Source organism: Magnolia sinica, chromosome 3, assembly GCF_029962835.1.
Source record: "Magnolia sinica isolate HGM2019 chromosome 3, MsV1, whole genome shotgun sequence".
NCBI classification, from domain to species: domain Eukaryota; kingdom Viridiplantae; phylum Streptophyta; class Magnoliopsida; order Magnoliales; family Magnoliaceae; genus Magnolia; species Magnolia sinica.
The window spans coordinates 118,453,317-118,470,037 of NC_080575.1; the positions used below are offsets into that span (position 1 = coordinate 118,453,317).

The 16,721-nt window shown below is 39.2% G+C and overlaps 1 protein-coding gene across 7 annotated transcripts in view; it reads right to left on the reverse strand.

The window, feature by feature from the left end:
• Positions 1-15,853, reverse strand: part of LOC131240934 (probable LRR receptor-like serine/threonine-protein kinase At1g53420) — a 59,643-nt gene extending 43,790 nt beyond the window's left edge. For 2 of the 7 annotated variants that reach the window (XM_058239487.1, XM_058239486.1), the window contains exons 1-5: positions 15,421-15,815; positions 8,918-9,089; positions 2,211-2,282; positions 2,047-2,115; positions 1,887-1,958 (exon numbers count right to left, since the gene is read on the reverse strand). In XM_058239487.1, the coding sequence (XP_058095470.1) occupies positions 1,887-1,958; positions 2,047-2,115; positions 2,211-2,282; positions 8,918-9,089; positions 15,421-15,568 (533 nt within the window). In that variant the 5' untranslated portion in view covers positions 15,569-15,815. Of the gene's footprint in view, positions 1-1,886; positions 1,959-2,046; positions 2,116-2,210; positions 2,283-8,917; positions 9,090-15,420 lie in introns of all 7 variants that reach the window. The other 5 variants (XM_058239492.1, XM_058239491.1, XM_058239490.1 and 2 more) reach the window with 4 other exon arrangements.
• Positions 15,854-16,721: the final 868 nt, after the last annotated feature.

The following is a 16,721-nucleotide window of genomic DNA, read 5'->3' on the forward strand; positions in this document are numbered from 1 at the left end:
TGAACAAAGATTGAATATTGCAAGGATGGGCAAGTGTACATGAAGGAAAGATTACGAAGAATAGAACTAACAGTAGGGTCACCTGATGCAGCATGGTAAATAGTACTCAAAAGAGAAAATTATGGAGAGCAGATTGAGATGGTTTGGTCATGTGCAACCAAGGATATACACAGTATGCTACTTCCTAGTTCCTCAAACACATGGTACTATGTGTCACTCTAATACATATATTGTGTATGTAATATAGTTTTACATATCAACTCATATTCTAATTTATATTTGGAATGATTAATGTTATTGCCGTAATAGCGTGACCCTGGAAAAGTGAACTGTAATGGCCATTACGGGTGTGACATTTGAATGGCACCCGTAATGGTCGAGCAACGACCTTTTTTTATTATTATTTATAAAAATCCCTCCAAATCTGCTTCTTTTTTTTTTTTCCACTCTTCTTCTTTCACATTTCTCCCCCTTCTTACTTCAATTTCGACCTTGTGCACAAAAACAAGATTAAACACTGACGATTTAAGGTCCCTGAATGGATTAAAGCTCCAAGGGCCATTCTAGGGAAAATTAAAAACTAGAGGTAAGTGGATTTTTTATATTTCTTGTTGGGAACTGTTTGTATAATGATTAGAAGACCAAATTGATCACATCTTGCTAAATTTGCGGATGATTTTGGCATTTTGTGGATGATCAATAATAACCCAAAATTTTAATTCACAAACATCACAGTGGGCCCCACCTAGCTGTTGCAGACAATCCACGTTCATTGAAAATGGGGTGGCCCAATTAAGCAAGGCCATACACCCTGATCCATAGCTCAAGTAGTAGACTGAGTGAAAGATACCTCATTTCAACACTGAGGTCTTGGTATCGATTCCCTAGTGGGGGTGGCTAACAGTGAAGTGTGAACTGACAGTAAGTGTACTAACAAGCTAAAAAAAAAAAAAAGCAAGGCCATGATAGTGGGCCCGCTGTAATGTACTGTATGCTTGATCCATGCCATCCATTGGTTTTGCCAACTGATTTTAGGGCTTGGGCCCAAAAAACAGGACGGTCTACTCATCATATTGCCCACAATGTCTGAAACATATTGGACTAATTTTTAGCCCTCCATTGTAATCTAAGTGATTTTTTTTTGAGGACTTTTTCTGTTCTTTCTGCTAATTTTCCACATTTATTTGATATATATCTTTATTATTTTTTAAACAAATGGATGGATCATATGTCAACTGGACCTACTTTTGTGAAAATTTGTGATAGCCCATTCTAAAATTTGTGTATGTAAACCGGTTCGGTGATCACGCTGGTATTCTTTAAAGCATTTCTGCCATTGTGTACTTCTTTTTTACATCTCTACACTATCTGTTGCTGAACGATGGAGTTTCTTCTTTATTTGATATCAGTCAAAATCATATTATCTAAGAACATGTGAAGAATGATGTCTTAGTTTTGTTCCACATTACACTTATTTCAAATATATGGGCCCACTTTTATGACCCACCTGATGATTAGTTTAATTTAAGAATTGTCTTAACTATTTATCAAGACGAGCTCAACAAAATGATATTTTTTTATCCAAGTCTTTTTTAATGTGTCAATTTGATTTTTTTTAATGATTCCATACTCCTAGTTCTAGTTGGTGGAACATATAGCTTCTTACGTATAACTTACAAGTCATCAATTACAGAAACCAATTTAGGTATAAATAATTTACAACTTACATAAGTAGGATTACCTGTAACTAACTTTCACCTGTAATTAATTAGTTACAGGTAACTTACAACTTAAACAACTTACAAGCATCCAAATCCACCCATAGATGAACATTTTGTATGTCCCTCTTAAAGATAATGGAAATAACAGTGAGATAAAATACATACAGAATTGTTAGAGTGGAGATGTTTCCGAGTGCCTTTGGGATTGTCCCAGATAAGCGGTTTCCCTGAACGTTGCTGCAATAAACATCTCCCCTTGGTTAATTTTAGAAAACCAAACTTTCATCTGCTAAAATGAACAGGGGAAAGAGTATGGAAAGCTAACATGTACACTAATGGCAAGGTACCCCATTGGGGAGGGATGGAACCGTTGAGATAGTTGCGAGAGAGATCGCTGTAAAAGACATGGAGAAGAGGGTGGGTTAGATGAAAAGCATTTTGTTTGGAGGTGAAATTATGCTGAGAGAAGATAACTGGAAACGTTCTTACATGCTCTGGAGGTGGGGAAGCCTGACAAGCTCTTTCGGAAGCACACCTTGAAGATCCTGACGTTTGAGAGATCTGCAGCAAAGAGGGAGGTACGGTTTCAAGTCGGCTTTCTCGATAGAAGAGTTAATACGGTAAGAATCCAAGAGCCGTAAATAGGTAATAATATGATAGAGCAATCTCTCTACAGGACACGTGGCAAGGCGATGTAGTGACCCCTGGAGTCCCGAGATCGAAATCGGATTGCGTAGTGTGTTACTCAGTACGCTTTTATCGTACTGGGTAAACTCAGTTGGGCCTACCGTGAATGTTTGTGTATTATCCACGCCGTCCATCCGTTTTTACAGATCATTTTAATAGTCGACTAGAAAATTTAAACACTTCCAAAGCTCAAGTCGACCACACCATAGGAAACAGTGGAAATAATGACTTCCACGGTTGAAACCATGGTAGGGCCCACAATGATGTTTATTTGTCATCCAACCTGTTCATAAGATCACACAGAGATGGATGAAGGGAAAAAATAAGTAACAGATCGATCCAAAACTTCTGTGGCCCCCAAGAAATTTTCGACGGTAGAATTTGAATTCACACTTTTTACCATGGTGAGGCCCACTTGAGATTTGGACATATTTATTTTTTGGGCTAGAGCCCTAAAATTATCTTTTAAAATGGATGGACGGAGTGGATAAAATATGTAAATCATGTGGACCCCATAGAGTGTACTTTACTTAGTACGCAATCCGCTCGCCGATATCCCGGTGGATTCAGATTCGGTGGTGACCCCTCCAATACCAACATCTCGGTACTGGTTGGTGCTGGAAAAGCTTTTGGGCTCCACGATGATGCATGTGCTTTATCCCCACTACATCCATTTTTCCAGTTCATCTCAGTGCGCGAGCCCAAAATGAGTCAGATCCAAATCTCAGGTGAACCACACAACACAAAAACAGTGGTGATTGAACACCTACCATTAAAAGGTTCCGATGAGCCATTTCGATGATCATTTGCCATCCAACCTGTTGATCAGGTCATTCAGACTTATATGAGGGGAAAACACATATACCAGCTTGATCTGAAACTTTTGTGCCCCAGAGAAGTTTTTCATGGTGGACATTCAATCACCACCTTTTCCTATGGTGTGGTTCACCTGAGATTTAGATATACCTCATTTTTGGGATAATGCCCTAAAATGAGCTGGTAAAATAGATGGTCGGCATGAATAAAACACGTGCATCATTGTACAGGCCATAGCACTGACATCAGTATTGGAGGGTCACTACAGGATCCCAGTCGGATCTCATCACTGCTTAGTGCTGTGGGCCTACCATACATCAATATATGTGTTTTATCCATCTATTTTACCAGCTCATTTTAGGTCATGAGCAAAAAATGACGTAGATTTAAACATCAAGGGGACAACAAAATTTGGATCAAGCTGATATTTATGGTTTTTATCTTCATCTAAGTTTGTGAGACTTAATCAACGGGTCGGATGGCAAATAAACATTTCAAGAGGCCCTAGGGAATTTTTTAAAGGTGGGTGTTCAGTCACTACTGTCTCTTGTGGTGTGGTTCACTTGAGATTCGGATCTCCCTCATTTTATGCTCATGCCCTAAAATGAGCTGTGAAAATGGATGGACAGCATGGATAAAACACATACACCGTGGAGGGGACTACAGAGCTTTTCTGGCACCAACTAGTAGGACACTGCCGAATCCAAATCTCGTCCCCAGTCCACTGTACACTGGCATCAAAGTTTTGAAATATAACTGTTTATGCTGTTTTCGGTTCGCGCCCTTAGCGACCCTTGGACCTACATAGAGAGAAAGAAAAAGGTGACCCTGGCTTTACCAGGGGACCCTCCAATGCTTAAGTCAGAACCTGGGTCTTGGATTAAAAGTTTTTGGGCGAGAGATTTTTCATACCTTTTACCATAAAGGTTTTTGTATTTATAATGGTATCGCGCCCCGTAAGGCTTCTGTAATTAGAGTAGATTACGGATCTCATGAGATCCGTAATCCCTGATATTTTCCAGATTCTTGGAGATCTTTTATCCTTATCTTTCGAAAATTTCAAGTAGAAATCTAGAGTTTTACTAAGTAACTTCCAGATATGAAATGATATAGCTTGGCCGACTCTTATCATGGTCACACCGAGACAAGTTTTACAGCTAATATCCGCCCACTCTATTGGTCGACTCAACTTTTCAGTCAAACTAAAGCTTGGGCGGTTCTAAGGCCAACTGATCTTAGGTTGGCTTGGGCTTTCCTCTGTAAGGCTTTCGATTAGGCCTTGAGGTGCATTTCCTCTCTTAGAGGCTTCGCTTCATGGCTTAGGACGCTCAGGCTACGGCTGGGCCAGACGCCACACGATCCGAACCACGTCTCTCCATCCAGCGCCTTATGGACTTGGGCTTTATCCAGACTCGGCGTCAAATGAGTTCGAGCCATTGCTTCACTAATTCTGTTGACTCTTAAGCCGACTCAAAGGACTTGTTATATCTTTCCCCCAACGGTAACCATGAGACAAATCCTATGCTCAACATTGGTTTTCCCTGCAGCTTCTTCTTTTTTTTTCACTAATCAAATGGAAAGGATTGTCTAACGGAGTGATTTTTTATACAGACCATTCATGCTAGGGCCCTGCATTTGGGCAACCTGATTTGAATATCACTCTTCGACGTATCCTGTGAAGTATTACGAGTGCTTCTGACTCCATGGTTTCATCTCCTGACAGAAGAAAGAACCATTCGCAGCCCTACTAGTTGGTCCCCAGCAAAACTAGGCGGCATGGGAGCAGAATTGGTCAGGGTTGAGTAACACTGAGTTTGGTCAGGCCATGACAGTCGGGCCCACCTTGATGTATGTATTGTATATTCATGCTGTCGATATGTTTTTACACTTCTCATTTTAGGGTAGGAGCCCAAAAATGAAGCAGATCCAAATCTCAGGTGGTCCACATCACTGAAACAGTGATGATTGAAAGCCCACCGTAAAAAAATCGCTGATTCAGCAGGCCGCTATTAAAGTTGGGTCTTACTTGATAGAATAAACCATCTAGTCAAATCCTGCAATGTCATGCCTGTACACTGCAGTACCCAATCTCTGTCTGGCAGAATGCCATACCCTGCACTCCATTGGATTACTTGTGTTGAAATAAACCTAAGTAGGCTTTTGATTGATCGTCTTTTTCATCAAGATCCTCTAAACCTACAGCAAGATTGTCAACTTGGTTTGAAATCGTGGGTTTTGGGTTGTAGGCCATCCTAGGTGAGTAGGTGAAATGAAAGCTGTGGAACTGGAGCATGGTAGAATCATCTCTCTACAGAAAATTAAGGTGCCAATTACAGGCATGAATGGTCTCTAGTAGGCCCTGCGGGTACCCGAGCTGGGCTGGGTAGGGCCACGATCAAATTGGATGTAGGCATGAGTTTACGTTATTCTTTCAACCTCAATTGATTAATAAACGGGTCACATGGTAATTCTCACTGATATTTCCTAATTCAATCAAACTGTATGTTTGTTGATGAATAGAAATCGCCCATGTAAGGGAGGACCTTTGAGCAGCCCAATCATCAACAATAAGGATAAATAGAAATAAAAGTACATTTTTTCATTCTCCCATTCAAGGAACAAATAAGCATCCATTAGAAAGAAGAGTTGTTTGGCATAATGAGAGCTTATTTGCTTATTCTAAAAGAGCAGTTCTTAATTTGAAAATGGATTGTTTGATAAAGCTTTAAATTTTCAATTTAATATTTTAGAAGCTGCTCGAAAACCTTTTAAAAAATAATAATAATAAGTGATGGGAAAATCACTTATTTTTTAAGAGCTTATTTGGCTTATACCGATGGACAATTTTGGTAGATATTTGGACAAATTTTTCCTTTGACTTTTCAAGTAATTTTCGTATTACCATCTTATGATCTCTTTACAGCCCACATGATGCATGACCCATATTGAAGGTGGGCCCCACATGATGAATGGTCCTCAACAAGGTGGGCCCACATAATGCAAGGTTAGATCAAAGGTGGGCCTCACATGATGGATGGCCCACATCAAAGTGTGGCCCCTCATGATGGATGATCACATTAAGTAGACCCCACCTAATGGACGGTCCCCATCAAAGGTGGGACCCATGTGATGGATGGTGGATATTAAATGTGGGACCACATGATGGAAGGTTGACATCAAAGGTGGACTCACATGATAAACAACCCATATTGAAGGTTGGGCCCGGCATGATAGACAGTCTATATCAAAGGTGGGACCTGCACGATGGATGGTCCATAGTAATGGTTAAACGGTGGACATCAAAGGTGGGTCTTGCATGATGTATGACTCATATCAAAATGTGGCCCCACATGATGACTATCCACATCAAGTGGGCCACACATGATGGCAGGCCTACAACAATGGTGGGACCAACATGATGGATGGTGGACATCAAAAGTGGGTTCCACATGATGGAGAGTTCAGATCAAAATGTGGACGCCGCATGATGAACTATCCACATCAAGTGGGCTCCACATGATGGATGGTCCACAATGAATGTTGGACCCATATTATTGATGGTGGACGTCATAGGTGCACCGACAAGATGAACAACCCACATTGAAGGTGGGATCTCATAAGATGAATGGTTCAGATCAAGGTGGGCCCACATAATACACTGTTCACATCAAAGGTGAGGCCCATATGATGGATGGGCCAAATCAAAGTGTGGCCCAACATGATGGACTATCCACATCAAAGGTGGTACCCACTTGATGGGCGGTTGACATCAAAGGTGGGCCCACATGTTTAGCAAGCCATATTGAATGTGGGGCCCACACAATAAATTATTCACATCAAGGTGGGCCCACATAATGATATAGTGGGCTTCACTTGATGGATGGCCCACGTCAAAGTGTGGCCCATTGTGATGGACGGTCCACATCCAAGGTCTTGTGTGATGGACAACCCATATCCAAAGTGGCTCAACATGATGGATGATTTACATAAAAGGTGTGTCCCACATGATGGATAGTGGATATCAAAAGTGGGCCCCACATGATGGGCAATACACTTTGAAGGTTGGGCCCACACTATAGACACATCAAATGTAGACTTCATGTGGTGGGTGATGGGTAGTGGACATTAATGGGCCCCACAAAAAGGACAATTAGCATTGACGGTGGGCCCCACTTGATGGAAGACCTACATCAAGGTGGGATCCACATAATGATAGTCCACATCAAAGGTCAATCCCAATTGATGAATGGTCCACATCTAAAACGGGCCTCACATGATAGACACCCACTTTAAAGGTTTGGCTCACACCATGGATGGTACACATCAAAGGTAGGTAGGTTCCATATGATGGATGATCCACATCCAATGTATGACATAATAAATGGTACAAATGTCTTAAAACATGGAGATTGTAGCCATCTATTCTTATGTCATTTAAGGCATGGTACATCCATGGTGAGATCCACTGAAACAATTATGTGAATTGCTCTTATAATGGGATTATCGTAATATTTAAAAATGATATTAACTATCCTTAGAAAATTTTTTTATTTAAAGGTTTCACCAAACGTGCTTATGTCAAAAAAGAGTTTTATTGTTATTATTACTATTATTTTGTTGAAAAAATAATTTTAGCCAATGAGCTTATTTAAAACAAGAGATGGAACAAAAAGATCTTATTAGATTTGCTCTTATTTGAAAAGCTCGTATTGCACTAGAGTAGAGATGCGAAACAAGCCCTTGGGGCTAATTAATATTGATAAACTTTCTTAGGAAAGTCCATGTGTATATTGTGTGTATTTCTAAATAAACTATTTTCATAAAATTTTTACCCAAAGACGGGCCAAATTTTATTTTATTTTTTCTTCTTTTGTTATTTAAACGTGGAACCCGCATGATGCATGGCTTGGATGTCCAACGAACTGGTCCCAATGAATGGACAGCATGGATAAAGCCCACAAAACTTTGACACCAGCTAGCTGGTCACTAGCCAAACCATGTTGTTTTTAACAGGTCATTTACACTTTGGTACCCACTTGGGAGACTTGGATTCCACACCCATATGGATCCACCCTTTTGTATTCATTATTCCTTGCAGCCCCAGGGCCACGGCTATTTCAGCCCTGAGTAGGGCCAAGGCCAGGGCCTTGTTAGCCCAATTAGAACCAAGGTCAGGGCTCGAGTGACCAGGGCAGGGCTAGCCTCGGCTCGCTCTAGCTTATCTATTCCACCGGTGCTTCACAGTACACTTCACATGTGATGTGTCTAGTGAGACGTTAGGATGCATAAACTATAAAGACGACATCTAATCTACATTATGCTAAGAGTTAGTGTCCATCTATGATAGGGGTAATTAGATGGGCAATCACAGATGATATTTTACTCTGCAGCATGTACTCTCTCTCTATGTATAGATATGTATATGCATATATCTCTGTGTGTGTATTCCATAATCACGGTTAATTGATGATCCTTACCTTTTGATTTCTAGAGTTGGATGCAGGCCATTGAAAATTTTCTTTTCCTTGTTTTAAATCCATTCACAAATGGTGAAAGTCACAGTCATCTTTTCAATGTAAGCTTCTTACTGTGGCTTGCGGCATATGGGGTTGACATATGAGCTGTAAACATTATCAGACCCCCTCACATAGAAAAATCATTCTCATGTATAAAAGAAGCTCGGCGAAGCTTACATGTTTACGACATGCCAAGGTTCCACGGTACAATTGCACGTGATGGAGTTCTTCTGTTCCTCGTCCATGGGAGCAGCAGCAATCGCCGGATCTGATTCTTCGCAACGAAGGACCTCATTGAAATCCCAAGTCGTTATGCCCAACTCCTTTGCAATATCTCCGAGCGCTTCAACTGAGTTAAAATAGGACAGCGATTGTCACTAAACATCAAGTAACTTTGCTTTCACATAAGCAAATCTGTCTGCGTGCAGAGACTTGGGGCACACATATCTCCCAGTATCAAGCAATGTAATTTTAATATGCACTTGAAAATTCAAATTTTAAGATATTATATTTTTATTCCAATTGGCTTTAGATAGTGGAAAATAATGTGTGCACCAAATTCAAATACTCCCTGGGTGAATGAAGTTGTGCTTATCATAAAATGGGAATATAGATTATAATTATGAATTGTGTGCCCACAACAAATGTTAGTCAATAAGGGTTGGAAAAAATGGCAAGGAAACAGGGTAAATGGTGCAGGAAGGAAGATGTATCTTTAAGAAATTAAGATACAATAACCTTCCCATTGTAATGCAAGCGATATCAATGAAAATCATAACCTGTATTTGTCTTAGAACTTGCTCGAAAAATAAATAAAAATATAGCTGCTAAAGTATATGGTCCATGGACCCAACTACATGCTTGCATAGTGCTAAAAGTATGTGGTCCCTAGACCCTACTATATGCTTACAGAGTACAAATGGCCATCAATAAGGACATGGTGAGGAGCTCACCACTATCATGTTGTATTTGATGTATTAAATCAAGTTAGATATGTTGTATTTTAAATTATTTTAAATCAAATTAGTGTTTCAAAATATCCGTTGGAATAGGCCATGGCCATAGGTACACACATGTCATACGGATGTGTCTTTTCACATCAGTCCGAAAGGTTGCATCTTTTCGTATTTTGTTTTGAAAAGTTGTCTTTTTAAGCCTAATGGTCGCACCAATTGGGTTTAAACCTAATAGTTACAATCCTTTGTGAAAGTGTGTCTTCACAAAGTCTATAAATGGACTTCTACTTTTAAGTTTTGCAATGGATTAAAAAGTTAGGTTTTGTTTTAAAAATTGTGTTTAAGTATTTCTAGTTCAGGTTAAGACTATAAATGGTTTAAGCCCGTGTACAATAAGTGCACCGCTGGGACTGGGTCATAGTCATTGTATCCTGGAGGTCGATTACTCTGGAAACCTTTCGCACTTGAGACGTTGTCCAAGGGGAGCAAATTCGATTTTAAGCCGAGTGACTTACGTCATGCCTTAACTTCTACAAATCGATAAGTTTTCTATTTTCTCAATTTAAATTTATTTTATCTAAATAGTTTTCCAAACTCCATATCCTAACAATCTTGAAATCGAATTTGAGTTTGAAAAATTATTTAGAGATGTGATAGTGTAGCTAAGTGCACCATGGCCACACAAACTTAGGTTTAGTGTGAAACAGTTCACATGTTATGTAGATAGGGTCATCTATTGACTCTTACAAGTTTCGTAGTGGCCATTTATTTAAAAAGAAAAATAATTGACCGAAATCCTACATATGCTCACCTATATAACAGATTTTCAACAGTATGGTAATGTTGTGATTTCCTGATGCATTGATGTATTAGGTAACACACCAAATTGTGGCAAGTCATATATCTTAAAATGTGACATGCATCTCATATATAAGGCAATTTGTCTTGCCTATAAATTAAAACATAAAATAAAATGGTGGGTACAAAATTGGTCTTTACTTGGCATAAAAATTTTTTTTTTAAAAAAAGAAGAAAAGGTGGGATTGTATCTGTGGAAATTAACATGTGTGTATTAACAATACATGCATTAAAAAAAAATCACATTGATAAATCAATCTGATTATTTAATCAATTTGTGACCATAAAGACAAACCATTGATTCATATGATACAACCATAGTTCTCTTAATTTTTATGGTGTAAATGTCCTTCTATAAGTCAAAAGGATTTTGTTCTTTATTTTACACATATCTCTATTGCCCTCTCCTCCCGTGGGTGTTTTGATTGGGATTGTCCATCTAGTGAACCCTATCATGGAAACATCTCTACCACTGCATCATGCCCCGAATTCATGATCTTATTCGGGAATAGATGTTCCTAGCCATTCTAATTGTAGACAAATGTTGACAACTAAGAGAGAAATATACGGTAAGGAGCTCGTCCAGAAGAGTCAAGGAGTTGGTTGGGACGTGTATTAAAACTAAATCAGCCAATGTTAATCATGTAGGGAGCGTTTCATTTCTCAGATGGATAAGAGAAGGCCCGATCGAAGGCGGAGGTGATCTAGACAGCGACTGGTGTCGCAACTGCAAAATAAGACCCAAAGCTTAGCCCAAAGCCATGAAGGACCAATGTAAATAAGACCAAGTCCTCCCGTACCCAGGCAGCAACTTATGTTTAATGTTATATAGCCCATGCTGGACTCTTAAACGAAGCCCAAGAGGAGACCAGTAATTAAGAGCCCGGTCCTTCCCTTCGACATGGTATATCAGCCCAAGCGCAACAGGTCGGCACAACAATTTATGACCTAAGTAGTTTTAGTTTTTACTTATTAAGCATAAAGTATGTTTAGCTTTTCCTCTCCTACGTCTCTCGTGGTCCCTCTCTCCGATAACTTATTAACCTGTGAAAAGTAAAAAGGTCAAAAAAAAAGTAATTAAATAAATTTAAGTGAAAAGGTTCCTTATAATTAATTTTAAATTAAACTTAATTATATGAAATAAATTATTTACCCACTGCTATAATTTTATTTTATTTTTTTGAAGTAATTTATTTGTTGGTGTCCAAACCGACCCTAAATGCTTCGGTCTTACAAAATGATCCTGCTGCTCGTAGAAGTGTGTATCATTTGGGATATGATGGACATTCTCCGGTCTCTTATAAATTAGGGTGGGGCTTTGTCATATCCTCACATCCACCAAGTTCAGTGTATCCCTGACTCTAAGGCACACCTTGATGCATATTTCTTACATCCACACAAATCACCTATCTTGAAAGATCATTTTAGATAATGATTCTGAATATGAAGAAGATCCAACTATTAAGTGGAGCATATTATAGGAAACGGTGGTAATTGAATATTTACCATTGAAAACATTATAGGGACATTGAAAATTTTATTTTCCATCCAACCTGTTGATAATGTTACAAAGATCTGCATAAAGAGACCAAACAAGTGTCAGCTTGTTCCAAAAAGTATGTGGCCCCCTCGGAGCTTTCAGTAGAAAATCACCATTGTTTCCTGTGTTGCTGTCCACTTGAGATTTTGATCTTCTTCATTTTTTATGGTCTATTAAAATAAACTGTAAAAAAGGATGGACGGAATGGATTTAATCTACAGATGGGTCCTACAGTTAGGGATCCACATACCTCTGTGGATCCACCGAAGCGGCACCCCCATAGATTAACACCACTGGTCAAGATCACCCATCCTTTCGTCATACCATGGAAAAATCAGAAATTAGAGACGCCGATTGCGTGGTGAACCCAACGCCACGCAGCTCAGTGGTGTAAGGACTATGGGCCCACTGTGATGTATGTATTTTATCAATACCGTTCATCCGTTTTACCCCCCTCATTTTAAGACATCATCTCAAATTTAAAGAATATTCAAAGCTCAAGTAGAACCTACCATGAAACGGTGGGATTGAAGGCCTGCAATTGAGAACAAGCTAAAAGAAGGCTTCAATGGTGAACGTCGTTATCCCATCTGCTCGCATACCGTGGTCCAGTTGAGCAATGGATATGCTTCAATTTTGAAGTGAAACTGTAAGGGCTTGTTTGGCCAGTTGCATTATGTGGGATTAAGGTGGATGGAATCGTAAAAGAAATGATAACTGCATGTATAATGTATATCGTTAAATTGAGTTTATCTTGTGTTTTCTAATATTATGTTTGGAATTTACGAATTAAAAAATGAATTTCTTAAATTATTTTCAAATTATTTTTGGACATAAATGAAACTAAAATTTATCATCCTTAGATTAGAAATCCTAAATACAAGCTCATTTTCCAAAGCCAAAGTTAATTTTAATCCCATCTCACACACCTTTCCAACATGCCGAATTTCAAAGTGGAATCAATAAAGTAATCCCATTTAATACAACTTAATACCCACTGTGCCGTAAAATGAGCACGGATGAAAGAAATAGAAAAAACATATACGTCACCGTGGTCCAGCAGAGTCCCTGCACCACGTAACACGTGGCTACGTGGAACTGGGTTCACCTCGCAATCCGTGTCAAGATTTCAAGTTAAAAAACAAAAACAAAATCTAATGGCCCGGCATTTATTCACAAAAAATAAAAGAAAAATAATATCATGATTATACTGACTCGTCCTGGGTGAAGTGGGAAACGGACTGCCACCAGCCAATGGCTGGTGGTCGGTGCTATGTGGGCCTCACTATGACGAACGTGTTTCATCCATTTCGTTCATCTATTTTTCTAGATCATTTTATGATATGAGACCCAAAAATGATATACGTACACCATTCTCAAGTGGACCACATTACAAGGAAAAGTGTTGATTGAACGTAGACCATTGAAATCTTTTGGGGGCCATAAAAGTTTTGAATTAAGCTGATATTTATTTTTTCCCTTGGTCTAGGTCACCTAATCAACAAATTGGATGTCAAATAAACAGTACAGGAGGTCTTATGAGGATTTTAATGTTGGATATCCAATCACTATTGTGTTTCCTGTGTTGTGGTCCACGAGATTCATATCCCTCTCATTTTTGTGATATAGGTATATATTGATTTGTAAAATGGATGGATGGCATGGATGAAACACATACAGCACGTAGCCCATTAAAATCTTTTGAGGGCCATAAAAGTTTTGGATTAAGTTGATATTTGTTTTTTCCCTTCGTATAGCTCCGTATGACCTAATCAACAGATTGGATATCAAATAAACAATACAATGGATCTGACGAGGATTTTAATGGTGGATATCTAATCACTATGGTTTTCCTGTGTTGTGGTCCACATGAGATTTATATCCTCTCATTTTTGTCATCAAGGCATATACTGATCTGTAAAAATGGATGGATGGCATAGGTGAAACACATACATCATGGTGTGGCCCACAGAGCACCGACCACCAGCCACCGGGCTGGTGGCAGGGGGAGTAGCCAATCCGTTCTCGGTAAAGTGGACTGGAATCCTGATATATCCAGACCGTCAGACTCGTAGTGCCTCCCATGGCAGAACATCCATTCGACCCGACAATCCTAACCTTCGGTCAGGATCCTGCAAATGGGTTCATTCTTCCCATAAATCCATTTCATTTGAAATGATTAATCGGGATGTAAACAATCCAATGAGGCCCCTACTTAACCAACGGTGCAGATCGATCGATCAAGGTGAGGCTCACTACACGATACCCTAAGGCGAGCACCGGATTATGCTTCCTCCAATATATATTACCCCAACAAAGCTGTTGACGTTACACACACTTCACAGAGAAGCCGCCACTTATTTGTTTGGTTGAAATTACAGAAACACCCTCCTCTTCCTCCACTTATTTCTACTCATTTTCCACGCGTAAAAAGCCATAATTTTTTAGGAGTCTAAATTATCCCATTATGCACCACATATAGAGATGATTAGACGATCGGAACCATCCATCTTCCTAATAATACCTGTGTGTAGGCTTCAGGACCAGACATGACAAACTAGCATTCATACAGGCTACCTGACAAGTGTATCGCGGGATTTCCTTATCAGCTTATCAGAACTGGAGTTCAGCAGTAGGGAAAATTGTACAAAAACCATTTGGCAGGTTTTTTTTTTGTTAAACCTTCACAAACTCTATACACCTTCAATCCTTGAAAATGTTGGAGCAAGTAGCTCACGTCGATTGATCCAGAACCGAAAACCTGCTTGATGGCTACAGAAACTACTAAAACCAGAAGTAATAAAGAAAAGACATCAAATGTTGATATCTAGTGGATGGCTAGACTGTTAAAAGATTCACATCACTCTAATGATGGGCCACACATCAAAACACATTCTGGTCAAATGAACCTTACTATATATGAATTGGAGTTTTGCTCATTCAGTGCTAACCTTTTGTTGGACACCTTCTCCAACCATCCATAAGTAATTAAAAATAAAAAATAAAAATCATTGATGATGCGGTTAGGATTAATTAGTTCTAGTTTAAGATTGATAAACATCCATTGAGCACCCGCTGTCTGAGAAAGGAGGGAAGAAATAAAAAAGTGATACTGTCTACCTCTAACATGAAAGGCCACATAAAGAAACTACAAGGTGTATTATTATATAATAAAACTCAAAAAGAAGAAAAAAAAAAAAAAAGGGTCCATGTATCAATCAGAAGATATCAATTCTCTTTAAAGCAATTTCAAGAACAATTTTACCTTCGGCAGGGTCCAACTGAGCTATCAATTCTCTTTAAAGCAATTTCAAGAACAATTTTACCTTCGGCAGGGTCCAACTGAGCTACTGCAGATGGGACCTTTGCTAAGAAACTCAATGCAAGAATCAAGAAAAGTATGAACGACGAGAAATAGATCTTGGAGTTGAAAAGGTGTGATCGAGAACCGCAGATCATCCTATCAGAAAACATCTCAAGAATTCGAGAAAAGATTTAGAGTTTCCAGTAGCGGAGTTTCAATGTTTGGAGATTACCCGCTCCCCTTTTTATTTTGCATTTGCGAATTGGACAAGTCGCCGTCGCATTTTACTTTGTGCTTTTCAGTCTCTCTGATTGGCCGTTTCAGTCCGTCTAACCGAATGTAGGATTCAATCCAACACCATTGCCTGCTGGGAAGCGGATTATGTGCGGCCCCGGACCTCACCAATGGTGCGGATCATTTGAGGGCATGAGCACAAAAATGAAGCAGATCCGAAACTCAAGTGTACTGTATCATATGAAACAACGGTGATGATTAATAAAAGAAAAAAAAAATAAAAAAAACTTCCTAAGGCCCATTGTAATGTTTATTTTCCATCCACTCTCTAGATAAGGTCACACAAACATGTACGAAGGGAAAAAAATAATAATAAATTTCAGCTTGATCCAAAGCTTGTGTGACCCATTAATGGACAATCACCACTATTTCATATGGTATATATGGTCCACCTTTGAATTGGATTTGCTTTATTTTTAGAATTCGTTCCATGAAATAATATGATCAAGAAATGGATGGACGGCATATATATAGAATACGTACATCAAGGTGGGCCTCTGTGTAAGGGCTGAACCGAATTTGGTAAGGACGGGGCCACACCTAATTTCCAAACGTGGATGTCGGCCGACAGGTAATGTAATTTATCATTATTTAGCCGGACTCGGATTGACCGTTGTGCAGAACACAACACCAATCATGGAAAAATTGTGTCCCACCATGCATGTGTTTTATCCAGGCCATCTATTCATTTTGTCCGATCATTTTAAGGCATAGACCCAAAAATGAGACAGATCCAAAATAATTTTCAATGATAAGCATTCAATCTTTACTTTTCCTGTGGTGCTGCCTCTTTTTTTTGACTACTACGCTAGAGTGATCTAGAAAAATGAATGGACGGTGCGGATAAAACACATACATCGTAAAGGGGGCCCACAGAGTTTTGACTAGGTGCTGTGTTCTCCACTACACAAATCGTATTCAAAGTAGCCACGTAAGCGCCTAGATGGCTAAGTGGGTCCCTCGTCTTTGAAAATTCAAAGAAACTCCTTTGCCAAAGAGACGAGCAGTTGGTGGTTTGACTGTATCAAA